At 49.9% G+C, this 23,618-nt stretch overlaps 6 protein-coding genes across 6 annotated transcripts; 2 read left to right on the forward strand and 4 right to left on the reverse strand.

Moving 5' to 3' along the window:
• Positions 1-1,797: 1,797 nt before the first annotated feature.
• Positions 1,798-4,063, forward strand: BO97DRAFT_390331 (asparagine--tRNA ligase DED81). Its single transcript, XM_025693761.1, has 3 exons — positions 1,798-2,039; positions 2,176-3,808; positions 3,879-4,063. The coding sequence occupies exons 2-3, from the start codon at positions 2,220-2,222 to the stop codon at positions 4,003-4,005; spliced, it is 1,716 nt and encodes a 571-aa protein (XP_025551298.1). The 5' UTR covers positions 1,798-2,039; positions 2,176-2,219; the 3' UTR covers positions 4,006-4,063.
• A 1,240-nt stretch (positions 4,064-5,303) lies between these two features.
• Positions 5,304-6,009, reverse strand: BO97DRAFT_60566 (uncharacterized protein). Its single transcript, XM_025700939.1, has 2 exons — positions 5,764-6,009; positions 5,304-5,687 (listed from the first exon to the last, which is right to left on the reverse strand). Exons 1-2 carry the CDS (start codon positions 5,805-5,807, stop codon positions 5,396-5,398), a joined length of 336 nt encoding a protein of 111 aa, XP_025551299.1. The 5' UTR covers positions 5,808-6,009; the 3' UTR covers positions 5,304-5,395.
• Positions 6,010-6,549: 540 nt separating this feature from the next.
• Positions 6,550-7,787, reverse strand: BO97DRAFT_60564 (uncharacterized protein). The gene is made up of 2 exons (XM_025700938.1): positions 7,132-7,787; positions 6,550-7,079 (listed from the first exon to the last, which is right to left on the reverse strand). Exons 1-2 carry the CDS (start codon positions 7,363-7,365, stop codon positions 6,681-6,683), a joined length of 633 nt encoding a protein of 210 aa, XP_025551300.1. The 5' UTR covers positions 7,366-7,787; the 3' UTR covers positions 6,550-6,680.
• A 3,764-nt stretch (positions 7,788-11,551) lies between these two features.
• On the forward strand, positions 11,552-11,977 carry BO97DRAFT_424672 (uncharacterized protein; the record flags this gene model as incomplete). Its single annotated transcript, XM_025696997.1, has 2 exons — positions 11,552-11,704; positions 11,873-11,977. The coding sequence occupies 2 exons, from the start codon at positions 11,552-11,554 to the stop codon at positions 11,975-11,977; spliced, it is 258 nt and encodes an 85-aa protein (XP_025551301.1).
• A 1,124-nt stretch (positions 11,978-13,101) lies between these two features.
• Positions 13,102-14,344, reverse strand: BO97DRAFT_434529 (uncharacterized protein; the record flags this gene model as incomplete). Its single annotated transcript, XM_025697684.1, has 3 exons — positions 13,102-13,822; positions 13,959-14,018; positions 14,139-14,344. The coding sequence occupies 3 exons, from the start codon at positions 14,342-14,344 to the stop codon at positions 13,102-13,104; spliced, it is 987 nt and encodes a 328-aa protein (XP_025551302.1).
• A 4,857-nt stretch (positions 14,345-19,201) lies between these two features.
• Positions 19,202-21,902, reverse strand: BO97DRAFT_390338 (putative signal transducer). Its single transcript, XM_025693762.1, has 2 exons — positions 19,746-21,902; positions 19,202-19,678 (listed from the first exon to the last, which is right to left on the reverse strand). Exons 1-2 carry the CDS (start codon positions 21,670-21,672, stop codon positions 19,266-19,268), a joined length of 2,340 nt encoding a protein of 779 aa, XP_025551303.1. The 5' UTR covers positions 21,673-21,902; the 3' UTR covers positions 19,202-19,265.
• Positions 21,903-23,618: the final 1,716 nt, after the last annotated feature.

Genomic DNA, 23,618 nt, shown 5'->3' on the forward strand with positions numbered 1-23,618 from the left:
CGATCAAACAGGCAACAAATTAAAATGTGCTATGGGTCTGTCAGATAACAAGGCGAAGAATAGCAAGTGACTGAAAGGAATAATCCAACGACCCTGCGTGAAGTGCCAGGTTGCTAGAGTTTCAAAAGGTGACAAAGAAGGTCTGCCACAGGCACCAATAGTCAAGCTGAAAAGGGATAAGTGGGAATTGACTGTGGGGAGAGAGGAGGGTGGGTGATTGCAAAGAACGATGTCAATTGAAAGAGATAATGAACCCAAAGCCAGACAAACAACTGCCACCTCAGGTTCAAAAAGAGAAATAGGGCCGATGAAGTCCAAAAAAAAATCATGAAAAGAAACTAATAAGGTACGAAAGAAATAGGCCCCTGGTAGGAAGGGAGAAAAGGGGCGCGTGTGTTTGAGGGAAGGACCGATAGATAGTCAAATAAGATAATACCTGATATTATTGAGGGATTGGACGGGACTCATTTAAGGCCGTCCTCTCACGCCTGGCTCGTTAAAGAATGTCAGAAGAAGAGAGCAAGAAGAATGACCCAAAATAAGACTTCAGGAATCAAATAAACAACTGAGTTGGGAAGAGAGAAATTTGGTTGTCCGCCGACAATTTCCGGGAAAAGCACAAAGGGTAGAAAGAGGTAAGAAAACACGACAGGTACCGCACGGAGAGAAGATCATGTAAGCAAGGAATGAGAGGGGACAAGTATGTGACTGGTGATATGGGGAAATTAAGTCTTTGTCAAAGTGAATCGAAGCAAAAGGGGCGAGAAAATCTTCATCGAGGTCCAAGGTCAATTGAGCCATCATAAGTTTCAAGGTGTCGATAAATTTAGAAGTGGCAGGTAATCTTCGTTCCCTTGTGGAGTGAAAGTTGATTAGTAGATCCGTAGTTTTGAAGCAAAAGATGGGGAAAAGGACTCCATCGATTGATCCAACCGTCTGTCAGTGTCAAGCAGGTTGTCTGAAACAATCATCCTCATCGGGCTGACAAGGCTTTGGGACCGGCACCTATGATCATATCTCGTAGTCACCATGCGCTCTCTTCCTGAGGCGATATAGTTTGATTTGATTCTCAACCGCGTCTTCGTGTCCGTCAACCAAGTCTCAGACGATAATGGCAACTAGCCTCGCTCATTCAGGATCTGACTGGTGTGATATTATGGGCAAATTTCCCTTTCTCTGAAGCCAGCGATGGACAGCCTATGGCGGCAGCCCGGTTTCCTTCCGCGATGCGATCTTTCATGCCACTCATCTGGGTGATGCATCTTCTTCAGAGACATTGCTTTTTCGTTTCTCGCGCGCGCGATCAGTCATTCAGACCTCGGTCGATGACCGTGGAATGATGAATCAGTGATTATCCACATTAAGCGACGGAGGGGGCGTGCCAACCAGCCACAGACCGTCTGACAGTGGGGTGTTCCTGGACCAGAGAGAAGATTTTCCGGATATTGCACGGAACCCATCTTGATCCGGTCCGACTGCAGAAGCATCCACTCTCTTTATGCCTTAGGCGGCTAGGCAGAAAGACAGAGTCGCGTTTGTGGCAAAGAAGGTCGCGATGTGCTTTGTGTGTTGTCCATCATACCATCATACCACATGGAAGGTACGGAGTAGAACTGGACCTACTTCCAGGCGATAGAAAATGCTCTGTGATTAAATCAAAGAGCAATGTCAGATTATTGCGGCGGGCAGCCCATTCGGGCTTGTAGCTAAATCATAGACTTAGTAAAGGCCCATATGTAAAGACTATTACTAGAATAGTCATTATAATGTCATCATTTGACCACTCTCTATGGAGTATGTTCACCAAGTATGAAGGCAGAAAGCAACGACCGAAGCAACGACCGGATTTGTGTAAGTCGTGCCTGACGACCTTACACTTTATGCCTGAGGCATACGCGGGGAGATTGGGCGGAATCCAGAAATTTACCCCTCCGCAAGACAGAACAGCCTTCCACACTGTGCGATTCGGACGCCCTCACCTCACCTGCACACGGGACTTGCTGTGGTATTAATTCCTTGTCCAATTGATTGGTTAGCATGTAAGTCCTACTCTATCATCATACCCCTGTCCTTCGCTCCAGTCGTTCCTGATAAGGAAGAAGTTGTGTATATGACTCACATGCAAGTCCATAAATGGATATTCACTGACCGCGATGCTATCTTGCCATGATATAGATCTTCTTATACTCAACTGAATCCTTTGCAACCGGACCAACACAATGGCTACCGTCTATATTGACGAGGACGTCGGCCGGGACGACTCGACTGCGACCGGCACCGAATCCACCCCTTACAAGACACTTGTCCACGCTTTCACGCAGCACCCTCCCTCCGAAGGAAACCAATACCTGACCCGCAAGTCCCAGACCGAACCCGCCGAGGAGGGTGCTGACAAGCTCGAGTGGAAGCCCGCCACGAAGTCGGCCGTCAAGAAGGCTACCAACATTTACGAGCAGCGCAAGAGGAAGGCTGCCAAGGAGCAGGAGCTGGCAATTCGCGAGAAGGAGGAGGCGGACAAGCGCAAGCTCATTCTGGAGGAGGCTAAGAAGGTCGTCATCAAGGAAGACACATCCCTTCCCAAGCCCGTCAAGATCCGTCTCGATGAGACTGAACCCGCCGTGGTTAAGCTGGGATCTGCCGAATCCGAGACCCCCGGTACTCGTGTCCGCGTTGTTGGACGAGTCCACCGCTTGAGGCCTCAGAAGGATGTTATCTTCCTCACACTCACCGACGGATATGGCTACCTTCAATGTGTTCTGACTGGCCAGCTCGTCAAGAGCTACGATGCGATGACTCTTACTCTCGAAACCTCTATGGCCATCCACGGTGAAATGCGAGCTGTCCCGCCCAAGCAGCACGCTCCTAACAACCGTGAGCTTCACGCGGACTTCTTCACCGTCATCGGCCGTGCCGCTGGTGACAAAGAAGCCATCACCACCCGTGTCGCCCCCGATGCCGACCCCCAGACCCTCTACGACAACCGTCACCTGGTTCTCCGGGGTGAGACCGTTTCTTCGGTGATGAAGGTGCGCGCGGCCACCTTGCGGGCTTTCCGTCAGACTTTTGAGGAGCAGCGCATGCTTGAGGTCACTCCTCCGGCCATGGTACAAACCCAGGTGGAGGGCGGAAGCACACTGTTCAAGTTCGACTATTACGGCGAAGACGCCTATTTGACCCAGTCCTCCCAGCTTTACTTGGAGACCTGTCTCCCCTCACTGGGTGATGTCTTCTGTGTTTGCCCCTCTTTCCGAGCTGAGAAGTCGCTCACCCGCCGTCACTTGTCCGAGTACACCCACATCGAGGCCGAGCTAGACTTCATCACCTTCAACGATTTGCTGGACCACCTGGAGAACGTGATCTGCCGTGTTATCGAGCTGACCGTGGCCGAACCTGCCACCAAGGCCCTCATTGAGAAGCTCAACCCCGACTTCAAGACTCCCAGCCGTCCTTTCAAGCGCATGCGCTACTCCGATGCCATTGAGTGGCTCCGCGAGCATGATATCCCCAACGAGGAGGGCAAGCCCCACGAATTTGGTGATGATATTGCTGAGGCTGCTGAGCGCAAGATGACCGACATCATCAACCAACCCATCTTCTTGACCCACTTCCCCGCCGAGATTAAGGCTTTCTACATGAAGAAGGACGAGCAGGACCGTCGCGTCACCGAGAGTGTCGATGTTTTGATGCCTGGTGTCGGTGAAATCGTCGGTGGTAGTATGAGAATGGACAACTGGGATGAGCTGATGGCCGCTTACGCGCACGAGGGCATGGATCCCTCTCCTTACTACTGGTATACCGACCAGCGCAAGTATGTCGACTCTTCCCCGCTCCCACCTTCACTCGACATTTTGGCTGACGCGCATTTCAACTATTATTAGGTACGGAACCTCCCCTCACGGTGGTTACGGTCTGGGTCTCGAGCGTTTCTTGGCTTGGTTGTGTGCCCGTTACACCGTCAGAGACTGCTGCTTGTATCCCCGTTTCACTGGCCGTTGCACGCCTTAGAGGCTTGATTATCGTAGAAAAGAACTATAGATATGACACGTTCTCTGAATTGTCTGTGATTGTTTGTATGAATTTGATTGGGAGCAGCGAGCGTAGATTTCTGGTAGTGACCATTCGACGTAGCTAATGAATACATTATAGTGCTTCGGATTTATAAACTAGGTACCTTGAATTTTGCTAAAGCAAAGGTAAGTTAGCAGACAGGTTCTTCCTTTTCTTGCTCCCTGCGCTGTTGTCTTAGCCTTCCGAAACCTTGTCCATCGTGAAAGTGCCCCAACTATGCAGACGCCAATCTGTCTACCACGCTCTCATACCTCACCAACCAAGGACACTTGAAGAATCTCATTGAAAACTGCTTCCAAGTGAGAGCAGATGGTCGAAGAGGAAAATCCCAGTGGCACTTGCTAGTATGATAGAATCCAGTCACGATGGCTGGGGTTGCAGTAGAGTTGGCGTGGCGAGCACCAAGCCATGGATGCGCAAGCCATCTCGATCCCAACCACACTTTTCCGAGCCGAGCCGTGGTGGTCCAGGTGTATACGAGCATCTGCAGCCTCCGCGGTAGCCTGGGGAATTAGGAAACGGCATTGCTTATATATACGAGGATTGGAGAGGAAAAGATCCCGGGACTGATGGTAGACGTACTAGTCACGCGCGATGCCGGGGCCCAGTCGGTTGACAAAGGTGCAGTGTCATTCGTCTCGTCCAGGCTGCTTGCTTCGGGGAAAATGGCCTGTTCCGCTGCTACTTTGCTTGGAAGCCACCGAAGATGAACTCCGATGCAGACATTTGTAGAATTTAGTATTGGAAAGAGTTCTGCTTCATGCATTTTGGTACACGCTTGCTCCTGATGTGATCGGCTGAATGCCAGATGAGCATAGACCTGGTAGCTCAATCTTATGGGAGGATCCGAAATATGTGAAGCAGGGCACACATGCTTTCTTTGCTGAGCAGAAGCATGGAATTGACTGTCTAACGTGGACTAGCTAGCATAGTCTGCACATTGGTCAATGTGCATGCTAACTGTCACGGTAAGCAAACCAGATGATGTGCACACAGAGCGGAGTGACTGAAGAAGTCATCCCCTCGACTGAGACCCCACATCCGACCCGTACGCCCACTGGACAAGATAATGTGCTCTGCCTTAAGTTGCAACGGGATCTGCAATACTTTCTGAGCAACAGACAGGTGATTCTCTCTTCTTAGTGGTTGACTAAACCAAGGTCTAAAGCTGACAAACTGTGAAGGTCCTCAGGATTTTGTCTCACCCGCTTCCAAGTACATGCTAAAGCCAACCAACATGGATTGAACAAAAGTAGTCTCGTATGAAGCATGAGGAATTTGTCAAAGACGAGTAGGAGTTGATGGGGCCCATGAATCGGATGTCGCTCTAGTTGTTCTGTGCCTCGGAGGCCTCATCATCTTGTTCGTCTTCGGCAATTTCGTTGATAGCAGGATCTTCGTTCAGTAGAGCATATATGTCGTTGTCGGAGGGATTGGCACGAATGATTGAGATCAAGTGAGCGACGCGCTCTTGATCTCCGCTGCGGACAATCATCATGATTCGTTCGAGAAGACCTCTGTAATAGTCTAGCTCTGCTGTGAGTTCCTCAGGAGGCTGGGAGGTGGTAGAGTCCGAGTCACTGGTCTGACTAGTGTCGTCTTGATGGTCGTTGTTGACACTATAGGACATGAGAAACGGTTAGGCAGGAACAAATCAGATGAAAGCGCAGTGTGTCTTGGGGGCAAGATTTCTACCTCTCATCTCCATCTGGGGAAGAACTGCTTTCTTCCGCGGTCATCTTGTCATGCGATCACCAGATAAAGGTTGTTTGTCTCAGCTGGTCGGTATACCCCGCGGGGTAGTGGTTGTGGCGGCACGGGTCTCTGGTAATGGGCTGGTCGAGCACGTCAAAGTTTCTGGCGATGGAGGGCAATGGAGAGGGATGAAACTGGGCTTATCATGCAGCAGGATTAGAAGGTGATTGAGCCCCACTGAGATAGAGCCATCAAACACTGATCAAACCTGGACGATGGGAGGGGAGAGCTGCATTCAGTGGCGTTATTTCGTCCTCGCTAGATGGAGTGACAGGCTGGCAGGCTGGTAGGCTGTGTGTCGGCTGAGCCTAACCCCCTGGGCAGTCAGTGCGGTGTCTACCTAGTAGGGAGAGTCACACACACTCCGCCGATGCTGCCGCCCAATAGCCTTAGAGGGGGGAAGGAGCTCTTCTCCATCCAGGTTGGAACGAGACATAGGGAGCGTTGAGGCAGGAAAAGACTTCCAGGCCTCTTGAGCCAAAAGAATTGGGTCGGTGATTAGACAGATAGGCTCGTTGGCGCGTCCGCTGCAGAAGAGATGATCCCGTCACGTATCGGGCCTGAGTTCCAGCCCGTAGGCAGTGAATTTTGGCCATAAGCCAGCAAAGACTACGCCAGAGTGCTTAGCCAAAGTCACTAGGCTAGGTATCCCTTGTACTCCACACGAGATCCGGTTGAGGTTGGTGCCACTTAAAACCACCACGGAAAGGTCAAGCCTGCCACTGCGGATGCTCAGCGTACACAAATTTCGCAGGCTAATGAAATCTGGCGGGTCTCGAGCCATCAGCACAGGAATCAGAACGAATCTTCAAGGGAGGCCCATCCATTGTGGAGGAGAAATAGATACGTTTTGGGTCTTAACATGTTTGTAGACCGGGAAACGCTGTTCGTCGTGACAAGAGCGCGGAAAAAGTCCCCAGCCAATCCCTGGACCCGTGGCGGTCTCCGCCGCCCATTGCAAGGGAGAACGAGAACCTGCGATCCTCAGGAAATGACATCCGTTCTTTCGGATAGGCCCATTGATACCTCGCTGCTCGGTCATGATTTATTCTCTTGATGTATCTCGAATCGCTACTCCAGTCGCTGCTCCTTCGTCCCGCTCGTCTTTTCACTAGTTCCATGTCGGGATTTGGTGGTCTTCTTCTTCTCCCCTGCCTTCGCCACCTCGCCATTGCCATCATCAGCAGATCGCGTTGCCGCGAAAACTGCGGACTCCGTGCATGCTTTAGGTACACGAGTAAAATGCGTCTTCGGGGCTAGTCATCGGTTCAGCTAGAGGGTTGGTCGATAGGTTGGTATTTGTCCTACCATCTGTTGGCGGCTAACGTAGTTCAGCTGCCTCGATTGACACCTCGTGTCGACCTCGTTCCTCGGCGGACAACACGCGTTGTTCGGCCTCCAACTGCTTCCATCCATTTTGTCTGTCGATGACAGAATGTTAGCTCCTCTTAAACTCGAATCAAATGTTCGGATGGACGTGTCTTCGCCCGTAGTCACTTGAGACGTCTCGTTCAACGGACTGTGTTTCCTATTTGAAGTCATGTTATTTCATCCCAGTTCCTATCGGGGCTAGTGCCTTTTCGATCTTGCCAGCCCTCCAGAGCGACATATTGGTCGTGGGCATTCTGAGAAGGCGCAGTGCTCCGTTCAAGAGGCGATCGAATCAGTGAAGAAGGGCGGACGCTAGAAGCAAGACTTGCAGGTATACAAATCTACCATAGTGTCTCTTATTCACTCAGTATTTGCGCAGCTACTGAGGAAGATTTGTGTGCGAATTAGGTCTTATGAGTACACCGCATGTTGTTCAAATCGGTCAAGACGTGTCAACAATCGAGAATGCAGAATAGTCGTCCCGCCGCTTGTCGAATCTTATGATTGCTGTAAAGCTCTGAGATGACCCTGATAATCCTGTGCTGTACAATTGGCCTGGTATAGAAGATCAGACTTTAGGTCGAGATGAATACAGACGGCGGTCCGCCTGGCGCTCTTTCCGCCCCAGAAACCCAAGCTATTTTCTCACAAGGAAAATTCACCGTTTCAAGCTGTTCAAGAATATGCATGGCTATACATATCTGGGTCGGGACATCCAGGATAAGAGCGGGGTTATGAGAGCTGGGACAGAGACAGAACCGGGCAGGTCAAGCCATTTGACGTTGTACCCAAGCGACAATGTCAGATTGGTAAGACTCGTACATGGACAGCTTGTGGACGTTAATGTCTTTTTCTTTAATCAAATGATCGTGAATTGGTCAAAATAACAAATATCCTCGGTCATGGGCCGCCTGATATCCTTGTGGTATATACTTGAAGCTAACCTTCTGGCTGCGAGTGTGCAGGGGCTAAGATGCTAAACTTAACGGCACGCAATCCACACAACCGACAGCTCCATGATCGCATTGGAACATGTGCACATCAGCGAGCTTCTAGAGCGCCACCACGGGCCGAGGTTGCTTCGAGCATATGGCACACAAATTCGAAGATGGAAGACGACTTTAGTGAAAGGCTCGCTTCTTGTATATGTTGAGATCGATGGGAGAGATCGAGTTGCTCGGTCATTCTGCAATTATCTTCTAACGGGAGTTGCGGCAGCAGTTGATGCCCGGACTAGTCTGCCTTAGCGCGGATTGCCGTTCGAGGTTGTCAGGTGGTCAAATCAGTAATGTTGCTTCTCATTGAAGCACAAAGCGCGATTTCATCTCATCTGTTGAGTATCAGAGAGATGAGGAGTCTTCCAAACTTATGAAGAATTCAAGGTTTCCTATGGGCCACGTTGTTGTCGAACGCGTAGGGTTCCAGCAGATGCCAACTTGTTGGCCTGCCATCATTCCCCGCCATGTCTGATTCTATGATATCACATGAGGCAGATGTTGGTAATCATGCAATAACAGGTATATTTAAGAGGATCGCCGAAAGCTAGGGAATCATTTCCTGCCGCAGTGCGTGACAACGTCCATCCATGCGCTTGGAGCTTGAGCCGCGCTGGGTGACCATCGGTGGACCCCTTGGCTCGATCGGATTCTCCGTCAGTCTCCCTTTACTTATGCGATTTGTGTCGCGCATGTCGGGTATTATAGCTCTCATTCTGCTTTGACGGGGGGCAGCATGGTCAATTGGCAACCAGGACCCGTGGAACACCCAAAAGTTCTGACGTGACGGTATGTCTCGACATCTTCGAGCAGGCTCATGATAGATACCTCCAGTTCTCTCGCGCAGGATCATGAGTCTGATGACGCGAAGGACTAGAATGAGACTCAGCTCATATTCAGAGCAGCCCTGTAATCATAAGAGGCTTTGATCACTTCGCATTAACGATTTGAGGGAGCAACCCGCGCTAGATCAGCAACTTTAGGTACTGCCCCACGACTGATACGGAACATATCTCCGAAGCACGAGACTTCTTTCTCAACGTGAGGCCTTTATCTCAGCTTGCGACCTCTTTTTTGGCGCTCGTTTAGACACTCGAAACAAGCCTTAAGAAGATATGTCAAGCGTTCGACTGACGGTCCCTAAAGGGAAGACAAGATGGAGGACGTGAAAAATGAACAGTACTGTGTTGATTGACCAGCGGCACCTGTCTCTGATGGATAATACCAGCGGCTTGTCTCTCTGATGGATAATTATTCCAACGCCGCTTATTGGGTTCCGCTATTTGCATGTACGGCACTTTCGAAATAGTCCTTTCGCGTACCAGTCTTTTCAAAGAAGTTTTTGAATGATAGGATCGCTCAGGGGTAACATTCTGCTTGTCATCTCGTTTGTAGATGCCATGATATCTGTGACTACGGTTCTCTGATAAGACCATAGGCATACGACAGCCTGACCTTGCTCTTGTGGTGAGATAGATGTTGCCATTGCCTCGACGTAGCAAGTCGAGCCCAGCCAGAACCTACACGTATCGGTTCAGTTCCAATAATCATAATGAGTCAAGGTGAGAGATTTCTTTCACCGGTGCTGAGGATTTTTCTTTTTCCACCGGGCCAAACAATATGAGATCCATTGACATCGGCTTATTAACCACGTCTTCACAGTCTCGGGCGCGCAACCAACTTCTCAATTAGTGCTAATCACCTAGTCTCCCGAACCCCTTCGACGGTTAGCATTCTTCGTCTGTTCGCTGCGTCTCCTTGATCTGCCAATACCAATACAATTTTTCTCGGTCCCGTCCACGATGGCATGGCTGAGAAAACCACTCCGAAAGCCATGAAATCTGGCGGAGGTCACACCCGCAGAGTATAATTGGTGCCGCTCTGAAATATCATACAACCGCACCATTCTGCTTCCTACTTCTTTGTATCTACGTTTACTGTACCATAACACGATAAGATCAAATGGCTGGGAGAACAGGATGCTTGTCCGTCAGAAGCCAAGAGGTTCACGTCGTGTAAAGCCAGCACACTGAAAATCAGCGGTTGACGAAAGCTTGTGCATGTCACTTCCGCCGAATTTTCCTTGTCGTCGTGACCTCATGATTTGAAGAAGTCTGGTTTCTCTCGCATCTCTGCTCTCGATGTAATCGGACCTCATATCAAGCGGGCTTTGTTCGGTAAAACTGTTTTGAGATGCATCTGTGTACTGTCCAAACTAGGTCAAAAGTACCCTAAAAATATGTCCACACTCATTTTCATGCTATTATGTAGGGTACAATCAAATGAAGCATTTATGCCCGCCCAAACACCAACATTCGTTGTGAACTATAACACGCCAAGAATTGCCCTCTAATCAGCATACATTGGGGTCATTTTTCTTTGCCTCAATTAAACACTCGCAAATGCAGATGTGACAGGCTTGCCCTGCCGTCCGAGACTTCAGCTAATATCAATCTTAGTTGATAATTGGATTTGACCGAGCATGTAAGGTAATCAACACATCTTACTCACTTCAGGGAGTCTCTCATCATCCTCAAATCAATGTGTTCTTGTCCAGTGAAATGCCACCATGTCCTCTGACGTGCTCATTGCGTGGGAAGCAGCTGCCCACACCATTTACCAGCCTTCTATGGCTCAGTGACATTGATAATCGTTGTTTGCAATGACGTGAGGGCGTATACGGGCGTGATAATATGCCACAGAGCCGGGGTAGCGTGATTCATATCTGTTGATGAGATTTTCTGCTCGGGCCTTTTTCTAAGGACTAAGCAGAACAGGACTTTACTACTAGAATATATCAGATATACAGGTCTCGATGCCCTCAGAAAATGCTATTCTCATCCTTGTTTACCGCAATTGAACCCACATACCACACCAACCGCATCGAATACCAACTAGCCAGCCAGCCAGTCAACACTTGAATCAACATTCTTCAACCACCCCCATTCTCCCTGTGTGTCCTACACCCAGATCTCGCCTCCGATATTCAGATAAAACTCCATCTTCATCAGCATGCACATACGCGAACACGCGAAACACGCGACGACCACCCCAGCCAAACACCTCTCAGCACCCAAACAAACACCCCTTACTTACCCAACCCACGCATAATGTAGGTATGCAGGCACCGGCAGGGGAGAGTGCTCAGTAGGATTTAAAGCTACCTCCCCAACCCATTATCCATCAGGTCTCACTGCATAAGTATACAAGCTTTCGACCCCAACGCGCAGCAGCAGCCAGCATCCACCAACCGCGGCCCAGCCTGACATCTCGAGTCTTCAGGGCGATTCCACTCTTTTGAAAAAGAAACCTTCACTCATTTAAAACAAAACGCAACACAAGACATTTATTCATTATTCAAGATGCAACTCTCCGCCTTCTTCCTCGCGACCCTCACCCTCCTCACCTCCACCGTCTCCGCCCAGAGCCGTCCCCACGGGATCGATATCGGCAACGAGGCGTGCGTGGGTCAATGCGTGCGCGACCCGCGGTTGTTGACTTGCCCGACAACCAAGGTAAGCAAGCACCACATCTCTCCTTGCCTCTTCCCCCATCCCCTCATTCACTTGGATGACTGCATGCATGCATATCATACCCGACGCGGAGAAGGTCTCCCCCTGTCTTGAATCCGGGCCTTTGCTTTAATCTCTTTGGCCCTGGGCTAACCCTTCAATGAAATCCAGTACCAAGCCGATCAAGGCTGCTACGTATGCTGTTGGCAGGACGATGATGCCGGGGCGTGGGCTGATCACATCCACGATGATGACCTTGTTCCGGATATTGACTAGATGAGATGGGTCTGGGTTGGAGCTTCCTTGGGGTTTTGGATGTTAGGCGGCTGGATGGTTCTATGTCAGGGAAATGTGATACTCTGAGGTGGCAGAACAGAAGTTACGAGAGAAGTACACTCACTCATCTGCCATTCGCACGACCAAGTAACAACTGTGCGGGATGTTAAGAGCAACATGTTTATGATACAATAGTTTCGATGGGTCTGAGCGATAAGGCTCGCACCGTCATAGCATCTGACGTTGACATCATTGTGCTTCGCCCGAATCCTTCCTGCATTAATTGGACGCTGGCCGAGGGAGAGGCGTTCTGGTCTCGCTTCTCTGGAATTGCATAGTCTCGCACTTGCTCGTCTACGGTGTCGTGACGTTCTGTAGTCGTGTTCAAGATTCTCGGTCTCTGAGGTGCCGCTGTCTGCTCTAAGTGTTGACGTTGCGAATGGCTTGTGCTTTCTTTTTGACCTGTTATAATGTGCATGCGTTGCGTTCGAACATAACTGTCATTTCGATCAAATTGGGCTATAACTAGCAATGTCTTGGCTAATGACACAAGGCCGGCCACTCTTGTTTCACCATAAGGCTGATGAAGGGTGAGTGGGTCAAGTCATGAAATCTGGGGTAAGTCGGCAGATTGCAGGCCGGTTAACAGCAAGTCAGTTTTTAGGGCGTGCGCTTCTATTTTTGAGCCTTAACTTGGATGGTTGTGTCAGAATCATGAATGGGTTGTGTGGCTTGGAGGCAATCGGTTTGCGAGAGGTCTAACTAAAATGCTTGTCGCTATCCGCCTTTATACAAGCCCAAACCCTGCTCAGTATTAAAAAGTCTATGCCATAGTTCGCTGCTGTTTTCCACGTTCACAAACAAAAGTATTTTCCCACGCCTATCACTCATGAGTTCGTTTCTCGCTTGCTTTCTATCATGTTTCCTGTTCAATGGTTGCAAATGAATGATGGAAAAGAAAAGAAAAAAAAGAACAGAAGAAAAGGAAGAGTGAAACAGAATAATAATAAAACCAATGATGCAGTTCTCACAACATCACAGTGGCCGAGGCCTACATATTTGACCAGTAGAAATTTCTCAAACCAGTCAACCATGACAAATACGCCGAACGTTCGGCCTAAAGCTCAGACAGAGCGCATGGGCACATTGGAGCTCACTGCATCCAAGGTCGTAGTCAAAGTAGATGTCTTGCTGAGAGGCTTCTCATTCCACAGTGCACTGCTGGCAGGAAAGATAGAGCCTTCATCGGACATGTCAACGAGGGAGACGCCCTCAGCCTGGACATGGACATGAGGGACTACCAGCTCAACCCCTTTGGTTGCACTCGAACTGCAAGTATGCGGATTGTGACGCGGCGGCAACGGACGATATACCGGATCATGCATCTGACCCACGTAATCCGAGGCATTGCTGCTGAATGACGACGCGACCGTAGACGGTGTATGGGTAAGCGAGGGAGCAGGTCCCGTGGCACTCATGAGAGTACTCAGGCTCGCAGAGCTACGATGGCCGAATCCTGGGCGACGCAGAGGAGCACCGCTGTCTTCGTTGTGGAACTGGGACAGATACTTCCACGCGTCTGATGTTGCCAATGAAGTAGTGCCAGTACCCATAGGTATTACAGGCTTCCATTCGGTGGGATCCTGATCCGGCTTGGCATCAAGCCATTCGCCGGGTATCCGGGCAGAGCTAGACAATCTGGTGGAACTCTTCGTCGGAGTCAAAGGTGCGACTATCATCCGAGGCGACATGAGGGGAGAGGTTGGGGGCGTAGAAGAGGAAGACATGGAGGACGTCGATGGGAAGGAAGCTGAGAGTGGTTTGTGGGAGTCCTTGCGACGGCAGCTATAGATAAGACGAGCATAAGCATGAGAAAACAGAATGATGAGGTCGGATAGGGGACGTGAGGTCAGATTTGAACAACAACGGGGCCTATGCTCAATAACAACGATGGTAAATGATAAGGAAAATCTCATCATACCTTTCACTGCAGTACAAAAGAGTGTTGTCAGGCACTGTTATCTGTCTTTCGCACATGGCGCTGTCGATCAATCAGCTTCGAATGAACTCTAGATAAGGCAAAACGCAACATGCAAGGAAGGGGAGAAAGAAAGAAAGAAAGAAAGAAAGAAAAAAGAAAAATAGCAGTCCAGGCACGTACCAGAAGTTGAGGAAGCTGGCCGCCATCTCGGGTTGCCGGTCGTCTTCCACCTCCAGATGCTTGGTGGGTTGTCCAGAGCCCAACTTTGAGATGGAATGGGTGACGAAGGAAGTGCCTCTCCGATGTAGTGCCGGCCGGGAGGTTCTCACTTTAGTGGTATTCGAACCCGAGGGTGTGCGTCGATGATGGAAGTTGCCTTGAGTCATGGATGGCGGTGAAGGGGTTTATGTATAGGGCAATTGGAAAATAAAATAAAAATATACTCGTCCAGAGGCACCGGAGTGGCTCTATCTGAGATAGTTCGGCGGGTGGTACCTTGCGCCGATGGAGACCGCGTCCAGTTGTGGAGCACGAGAGCTTCCCCTGATGGGGTCAGAGTATGAGGGATTTGCGACTAGCAGGGGTCAAGTGCACACAGCAGGGCCAACCGGCTAGGCCAGCTTGTCTCGGATAGTTGTACTGGGAGATACTGTAGTCCCCGTGATGGTAATAATGCCTCGTACTCGTCCAAAAGGGAGGCGAGGATCATGGGCATGCGCTGGATCAGTTCAACGGAATGACCTAAGAATACAGATCTGAGCGCCCTTTATGTGGTTTCTTTTTTTTTTTTGGAGACCCTAGCAATGAGGCAAATATGTAGCAGCCGGATTGCAAATTCTTGATGATGATAATGACGCCGATAAGCTTTTCTGGGTGTGTATCTGTGTATCTGCTGTGGCACAGTCATGGTCAGATCATTCGCAAAACTAAAAGCGCAGTTTCACTAAACGGGAAGTGGCCGACTCGTTGGACGGTTATCAAAGGTCTCTGAGTGGGGAGAGATAAGGGACTTAGGACAAGGCATAGAAGATGACGATAAATTTAGTCTGATACGAGAAGGCATACATACCAAGCAAATGTTGATTGTCGTTTCTTTCCCTTGATTGCAGTTGAAACTGAATTTCCTGCCACTTTTTTTTGGTGATGAGAGTGGTAGAAGATGATGTCGTCTTTCAGGGTACACCGCACCGCACGTGCAACTCGGCTGGTGCCAAAGATGGGCGTTGCTGCGGTCCTATGCGGGATTATTGAGTGGCGGTGATGGTAAGTTATCGTGCAGCTGGCCGAAAAAGCCAAAAAAAAAAATCACTCGGAGAATATTGCGTGACCCAAGGGATACCGCGGTGAAATATACTAGAATCGTGATGTATAAGAATAGTGATCGATCCAATCACCTTCTTTCGAGTCGATCGTGGTAAGTATGTATGTACTGTATGTATGAAAGCCAGTGGCTGACGATAGACCGAGGAAGTTGAAATGGGTAATGAAGATGAGGGAGGTGGATATGGAGTACTAGATATAACTGAATCTGGGATCGGGGATCATCCAGCAACGGGATATTCTAGAACTCTTGATTCGATACTCTCTGTACTCGGGTACCACCTGAATGAAGAAAGCATGATGAAGGTTAGCCCTGGGGTTCCTTTCTTCCCCAACGATTGCGCATTATTCCCCAGGGCGACGTGACGACCGCCGAGCACGTCAAGCCCGGCAGTGGAAGCGACACTTGGAGTCACGCCATTGCGGTCTAGAACTGCCCCTTGGTTGCCTGAGGCACTATGGTCGACGCGCAATCGTGTTTCTTCCTCCTTCACTTTGGAGGAAACATAAAAATAACTGCTTACCTCACCACCAGCTAGATGACCTAATCGTCCCAATGTACTCCGTATAACTATTCCTTGTAATGGGGACCGTTGCAATTGATCCGCTGCTGAAACAGAATTTTCTCTCGGTCGTCTCTAAATTTAGTTTCGAGCTGTGACTGCTCTGGATCCGGTGGAGAGAATTGAGGTCAGACTGAGAAGGGATGAATCACAAAGAGAAAACAGACTTCCAACCCTCTCCGAATCCGTTGTTGCTTTTCCCGCATTCTTATATGGAATTCAATCGGCACTCCATCGTTGCCGGAGCGGGGTACTAGCGATAACCACGGAGTCACTCCCACCAAATGAGGATTCCGACTTGCCCGGCAGGCAGCCTTGATTTCTTACGGCCTACTATACAAGCGCGATGACGCTTGATTTTGCAAAGTCGTGTGTTGTTGGTTCCTAGCCCATCACATCACCCGTCTCGATCTCTGGGTTTTTTCATAACCGACCGAACCACGCTTATCGGTCGAAGGGGGGAGCCTATCCCCAATCACGTTTTCGCATCCGGATGACATGTCGTCTTGGCTTGGACGATATGGTCTTCGCGGGGCTTCTAGGTCTGATCGTCCACGCCCCTCCCAGCCCAGATTGACACCTTTCTTTGATTCGGGCACCCATCATCGACCAAGGGGCGTCAGCTGTCAATCCCTCCTACTCCACCGCTCTTGGTCTAGAGTCTCTAGACAACGTCCGGGACACCGGGTACAAGGAGGGATAGACCAATGCTTTACGTACAAGCTTACACATGGTAGTGCGCCTCCAGCGCGGCCTCGGTCGTGTCCTGCAGTATCTGACTTGCGACGGCCCTAGTAGGATCTGTGCGGTAGGATCAACCGTCGTTAGATCCAATGATCGCGCCATATGGCTTAGGTGCACAGTACACCGTACCTCTGTAGTCCATCGCGCGAAATGAATTGACCTTGGTGGTGGGCAAACCAGGAAGCTTCGAGATTGCACTCGTACACCCATTATGCTTTATCTTTCCAGCAATTCATCCACCTTGCGGGTGTGACGCCATCAATACAAATGCCCGAAATGGTCTCTTTTGTTTATCAATAGAGATGGCACAGAATCAAAGAGAGTTCGGCGGGATCAGCCACAACAGGCACGCTTCCATAGATTAATACTGCTTTGATCAAGGGGGCAAAATATCAATCAGGGTGACGAAAATAGCTGAGACACGCCCAGGTGGGAAAGGAAGAGCGATGGCTTGCGCCTACCTGGTCCACTGCAATCATCGGCGTAGACATCATCAAAGGGGGAACAATTGCCCGCAAAGACTGTTGTAGTCTGAGATATTATTGAGATAGCAATAAAGGTTTGATAATAGTGGGGTAGAGGGGAACAAAAAGCAAGTACGCAGTCATCAGGCGCAGTAGCCACCATGCAGTTCTATGATAACTGCAACCATCTTTAAGCGCATGATAGTAAACTGATATTTACCCCATCTCGACCACCATTTGCTCAAATCAAATCATACATACACCCTCGCCCATAGCGAATGAAGACTCCTACCCGCCTGCCCTACAATCTCGATATGGGAATATGATTAACTCACGGCGGATGAGCATGCCCACCCGGTCGTTCCAGGGATCTGTCCCTTTCTGTTTGACGAATAACTCCGGACCAAGTATCAACTCTTGTGCTCTGGAAACCCCGAGGTCCACCGATCTCGACCATGTCAGAATCTGTTCTGGACTTCTGACAAAGCAAAACCACATCTCCGGTCTGAAAGGGTTGCTGACGTTGACCTCGAATGTTTAGGTTTGATTGACTTTGGAAACTCATTGACGACAGCCTCACTTCACTGAGATCAATCACCTGCATTACCTAATGGTAGAAATCTTTTCTTTCCAATAATACAGTAGATGCATTTCCGATGCCCGCTGCAACGGCCTCCACACTGCAAGTACAAGTACTTTTACTTGGGGCGCAAACGGCTTTCCCTTCCCCTCCCGCCCTTCTATCCCCATCTATCTCCCGGATTACTGCATTCAGCGGAAAGACCGATGCGGCCATGCTACCCCTCCACTTCTTTCCTTCAGATAGATTGCTCTCTTGTAAAATATGAACAATCGCTGTCGCATCTCAGAGGCAATGCATTCCACTGGGTCGCATGAAGTTTTACCTGTCCACTGTTGCCTCTTTTCTTTTTCTCTTATCCCGGGCCTCCCACCCATCATCACACGCCAAATTGCCTCATTAGGGTACAAGATAAGCAACCGTCTGCAGATATGCACCGTAGGCCAGCTAATCTACTGTAACATACAACACAATCAATCTCCAAGTTTTTTTTGTTCTTTACTCCATGTTGGGCGAGAAGCAAACTTTAATCAAGGGCCATCCCACCACTTACCAGCAAGGGGAAATGAAAAAGTTTACCCCCCCCCCCCCCCCCTGCCCCAACCAGGCCTACCCATCTGATTCCAAGCCAGGGAAGTTCCTGCTCGCCCGCATAAGCCGACCCCAGACTTGGAAGAGGGAGGGGACCGCGGGGGTCCGCACCAATGCAACATCGCTCAAGTTGCCTACCCGGTCCTCCTTATCTACCGACTGGAGACGGGAGAAACGGAGGACCTTGTTTCTCTCGCGTATGCAGTGAACCTAAGAAGCTAAGGTCTGATAGTGAAGAGGGCTGGTACCTCTTGTCCCTCTCACATATAGTGATGAGTTTAGTAGCCTTCCAACGTAGTCCCGTGATTGGTCAGCTCACATGCACCCAGTAATTTGGAACAGCGCTCATTGATGTTCCCATTTCGCCTGTTTATTCCGTTCGGGTGACAAATGTGTCCGGTTCCGGGAATGGCATCGGACATTGCCAGAGTAAGCATTGCCTGTAGTGTAGAGGCCGAAATCAGTTTAAAAGAATCAAACGGGCAAGGCTTTGTCTGGCTCGATGTTGAGGGTTTACAATCACCTTGAACGCTTGGTGGAAGGGTTTGATTGTTCAAACTCCCAGAGAAAAAGGGTATTTTCTCACGCATCTGGGTTGAGGAATCCAGCGCGTGAACCGCATAACTCTTCCGTATAATAACGCTCGCGTGATCTGTGCCTCACTGTGCGGCCGGACACGCTGATCCTGGGTATTCGCTTGTGGAAGGAATGGAGAAAATTACAATATTGGCCTACCCATGATTACCAGTTTCGCAACAACTATACACTCACAATGCATGAGCAATCCGTGTTGCCTTTACTCAGGGCGGCGGCAACGATGATATGCATAGTAGACATACTTGCATATGTGTCCGGTAGGCCAAGCGTAATATACTGATTTGTTTACCTGGCATGATTCCGCCAGTAAATGAACCTCGGGAGTTTGAGGATGTACCAGCAAGGAGAAAGTGCTTGGGACAAGTTGTGTTTCTTAACGTGGGTATCATTGACTGGATCGTAGTATTATACACTTGGGGGTTGGAGATAGCCCAGGCTGTCAGATTGATTATTTATCAATCTCCATTGGATCGCCCGCGGCCACCGGGGTGGGAGTAGGTGCAGCAGCGGAATCGGGATTAGGTGTAGAGGTAATCGAAACTTCAGCTTCGGCTGGAGTCTTCGTTTCGCCATCCGCTTTGGTTGCACACGATTCGTTGGTAGCCCTGTCACTCGCAGTAGGTGCGCTCTCCTTGGATTCCTCTTTTGCTTCAGGTCCGCCCAGAAACCTTGCTGGAACACCCCGCGCAGCTACTCCAGCTGGGCCTACATAGCACCCAAGCATTGGGCTCCAACTGAACTTTTGCGACACCGCGTTTCGAATTTCGTGATAAGCATAGGCATTTGCGAAAGGGAGAGACGTGTCGGGGTCGCGATAACGAGAGGGAAGTGATGTAATCACACAGAGGGATGAGGATATCTCTGTTTTGCTTGTTAGTGTTTTCAAAAGACGCGTGCATAGGGTCGGAACTTGGGGTGGTGAACGTACTGGTAAGCCTTGGGGGCTTCTTCGCGTTGAAGTAAATGCTGAACTCGCGGCTTTGTGCAGTCCTTTCATCGAAGTTCTCCAAGATTGTCAGGTTGCGTCCCATCTGTTCAATGACTGGAGGAGGTTGAGGAACCTCTGCTTGCGGTGCGTTCTCAGTCGCGAAGATTGGCTGACTAGCTTGTGGCCCCGGAATCTCCTTCTCCGACTGTGTTGGCATCGAGGTATTTTTGAGTGCGTCGGCTTGCGAAGGTGCATCAGCAGCGGCCGGCACTGTAGTAGGTGAAAGCTCCTCCGAGGCTGCGACTGTTTCTGACTCTGGGCCGGTGGCTGCAGATGGCTCAGGAACAGGTTGCTTTGCTGCATCACAAGGGTTTTCCTGCGCAGGCTGTGTGGCTTCATTGGATTTCGGCTGCACAGATGGTGCGACTAGCTCCGCTTGTTTCTCGTGTTTGGCCGCAAGATCCTGGTCGTCCGAAGCCTGCACCGTGGACTGTGGAGCTTGAGCTGCACTCGCAGAAGACTCTTCTGGCTTCTCTGCGTCGGATTTCTCAACTTTGTTCTCAATCTCGGAAACTTCTGATTCTCTACCCTGTAGGGCTTTATCACCAGCGGCGGTCTGTGGTTCTGCCTCTTTCATTTCAACATCGACCGGATGTGATTCCGACGTTGTCTCTGTACCTGACGCCTTTACGGGCGCAGAAGCGGGTAGTTGTTCCGGGGCAGTGGCTGAAGCCTCTGCAGGTGCAGTTGCGGGTGCAGATGTAGATTCGGGAGCACATGGGGAAGCCTCGCCGTCGGCATTGGTCGTTTTGCTTTCTGATGGGGCCGTGCTTTCTTGAACCGACTGAGGATCAGTTGGTTGGGCTATGGAGGGTTCTGAGTTCCCCTTCACGGGTTTCCCTTCTTCAGATACTACTGGATCCTTCGAGCTTTCGGGCTGAGCGGTAGTTTGAGGGGCTGTTTGCGACGTGGCAGGCTTAACAGAAGCACTGACCTCGGGCGGTTTTTCCTCTGTCATATTTTTCCCTTCTTTGTCCAGCTTCTTGCTCTTCTTGCGTGTAGTGTCCTCTTTTTCCGGCTTGGGAGTTATATCGACTTTGCCAATGCGCGTTAAGCGACCATCGGCCCATGTTGCTATGCCGCTCCAGTATGACATGACCGGGCCCTCTAGACGGCGGTTTTGCAGCGCCTCAATCTTCGCTTTTCTTTCCTCGGCTTTTCTTTTCTCCATTTCCTCCCATCTATTGAGGCTTTTGCTGTTGTGCCGTTCTACTCTCTCAGCTTCGGCAAGACGTTCAGCCTGCGTCATCTCCTTCGGCTTGAATTGAGCCTTCCGTTTCGCTGCCTCTTCCATGGTCGCAATGAGACGAATGCGCTTTTCCTCGCTGTCTTTGAGTCGTGCATGCGTAAGTTCCTTGTTCTGCATGGTTTGTCGACGAGAGGACGATCTCGTTGGCCCTTCTTCGGGCGTCGGGATCCACGAAACGCGTTCGGACTTCTTCTTCGGTCGCGGGGCAGGCACTGCGGACACGGCGGTGGGATCGATCTTGACTCGTTTGGCGGCTATTTTGTATCTGAGATCTTCCTTCGCTCTCTTCTTCTTTTTGTCTGCTCGTTCTGCCTTCTGTAATTGTTGTTCCCCTTCAAAGTCATCGTCCTTGGCGCTCGGACCCTGGTCGTCTTCATCATCGGACGAAGATTCAAAACGCATATCGTCTTCCTCTCCGCCCAAATCTTCCGCATCCACGGCAAACTCGTTGTCGTCCTCAACTTCTTCGAACAGAAGTGCAAGGTCATCGTCGGCGGCAGCATCCAGAAGAGCCGACATGTGAAGCCCTGCGGTGCTTCGCTTCGCGCGTCCCTGGATTAGCGACTCGACCGGGAGGTCTTCCTCCGCAGAGGATGGGGTCTCATGTTCGTCGGCCATTGTTCGTAGACTCGTAATCTAAAGGTACTCTTCGGAGCAAATAAAGCGACCCGTTTGATAGAAGCCGACCGTTTAGCCACGATAGGCCGCGTGTCCGCTAAGGCGCGTCAGAGTACAGCAGCTTTCGCTACTGCTGCCATGCGTCCCGACTTATCCTGGTACACAGGTGTGAGATTAGTGGTATATATAGAGGACAGATAATGAAAGGGAAACTTTTACTGGATAAGGCGATCGCCGGTGCTGATAGCTGCGCTGCGGAAAGGTAGGCAGGCACGCAGGCGGTCACTGCGGAAATTCAGTCACTCCTTCTAGTGCCTCAGGCATAATTGCTTCACGTGACAAAGCATTTGGATTCAGTTACGAACAAGCAAGCAGTAAGTAGGTATGAGTAAACATTTTACATAGTCAGTCCAATAGAGTCTTACAAAGTCGGGCGATATAATTACACACAGTCTGACTCCGACTATGGACAGAGTATGCTTACATGGATGACCTTACCTCCTTCCAGTTGTTACTATGGCTTACCTAGAACGGAGTCAATGCAGAGAGCCAGTAGGAAAGAAAGGTCTTGCTTGGGTCAGGTACCTGCTGCTGCCATTCTAATAAGGTCCTGCGCTGCAGGCAAGATGATTCTGGAACCAGACTGATCCCAGAACAATGATTGATACCAAGGCTCTAAACGGCTCATCCATTCTTCTGCACAGAATAGGATTTGTCCACGGCTTGTTGTCTTATGTTTTCTAGACAGGTTATGACGACATCAAAAGCAAAAGATTGTTGTTGTCGGGGGAATGGACTCCTTACTTCCTTTTCTCTGTATATCGCCGAAGAGAAAAAGCTCCTTTGCTTTCCAGGGCGTGAAGCAGATATCCACCGTCACATTCTGATCTGGTTCACCGATCTCTCAGGCGGCCAAGTCGGCGTGTGACTGACTGCTGGGCGGATCGATATTTTGTAGTAGTCGACGACCGATAGATGTCATGAACCCTCCTTGTTATAGGAGCGGCGCCATGCGCCCGGGTGCGTTCAGCACTGTGTCAACCCGCTCAAACCACATGACGGACCTTGGAATGCGGGGTTTTAGCATGTTTCAGGGCGAGCATCACCCGGACTAGGTCATTTAATAAGTCTTCCGTTTCGGTTTCGACATGGGCGTAGATGTCGGACGCGCCATTCGCATCCCTGCCCTGCTAAACAATAAACAGCCTATCAACCGCTTCATCCGCTAGGTGGAAGGCGTACAATCTCATGCTATGTTTCAGAATTAAAGGGGCTTTAGGCCAGAATTCAGTGTCATTAGACAGCCATCTTGGAGGTAGAGGGTAGCATCACCACCTGGCTCTCGGTACGAATTGCATCTTCAGTCGTTACAATGCTAATTTGTTTTAATGGGCTTAAAGTGTCCCTGCTCGTGCTCCCCATGTTCTAATTCAGTTCTTTGAGGCAATAGATGTTAGCTTACGGTACACACACATTAAGTATATAAATATATAATCATACGCGTACCGGTGTTGAAGGACACAACCGATATGAGTTGACGCCGTGTACACCTTTGAAAAAAAAAAAAAAAAAAAAAAAAAGGAAAGGATCCAATGCAATGTTATCTGCACCGGTAATGGCTTTGTACTGTGTAGAGGGCAGACAGTGGGCTAACAAACACATCCACACAGAATCAGGAGGGAATAAAATCAGGTGAAACGAACCACTATTCAGAAGGCGGGTTTCTGTGCTGGCAAGTAGTATGAGATTCACCACCAGCACGACGGGCGACTCGAAATCAACTAAAATCATTGTGTTGAATGAAGGATGCAGCAATAAACTCCAACGGTACCTTGAAAATCCGCAGCGACAGAAGTAAGATTCATAACTCCGTCCCAATAACAATAAATCAAGACCGGTCGAGCCGGCCAACCACAGAGCCGAATATATGACATGCCCTGCCCGGG

The sequence above is a fragment of the Aspergillus homomorphus genome, assembly GCF_003184865.1.
Source record: "Aspergillus homomorphus CBS 101889 unplaced genomic scaffold BO97scaffold_18, whole genome shotgun sequence".
Classification (NCBI taxonomy): domain Eukaryota; kingdom Fungi; phylum Ascomycota; class Eurotiomycetes; order Eurotiales; family Aspergillaceae; genus Aspergillus; species Aspergillus homomorphus.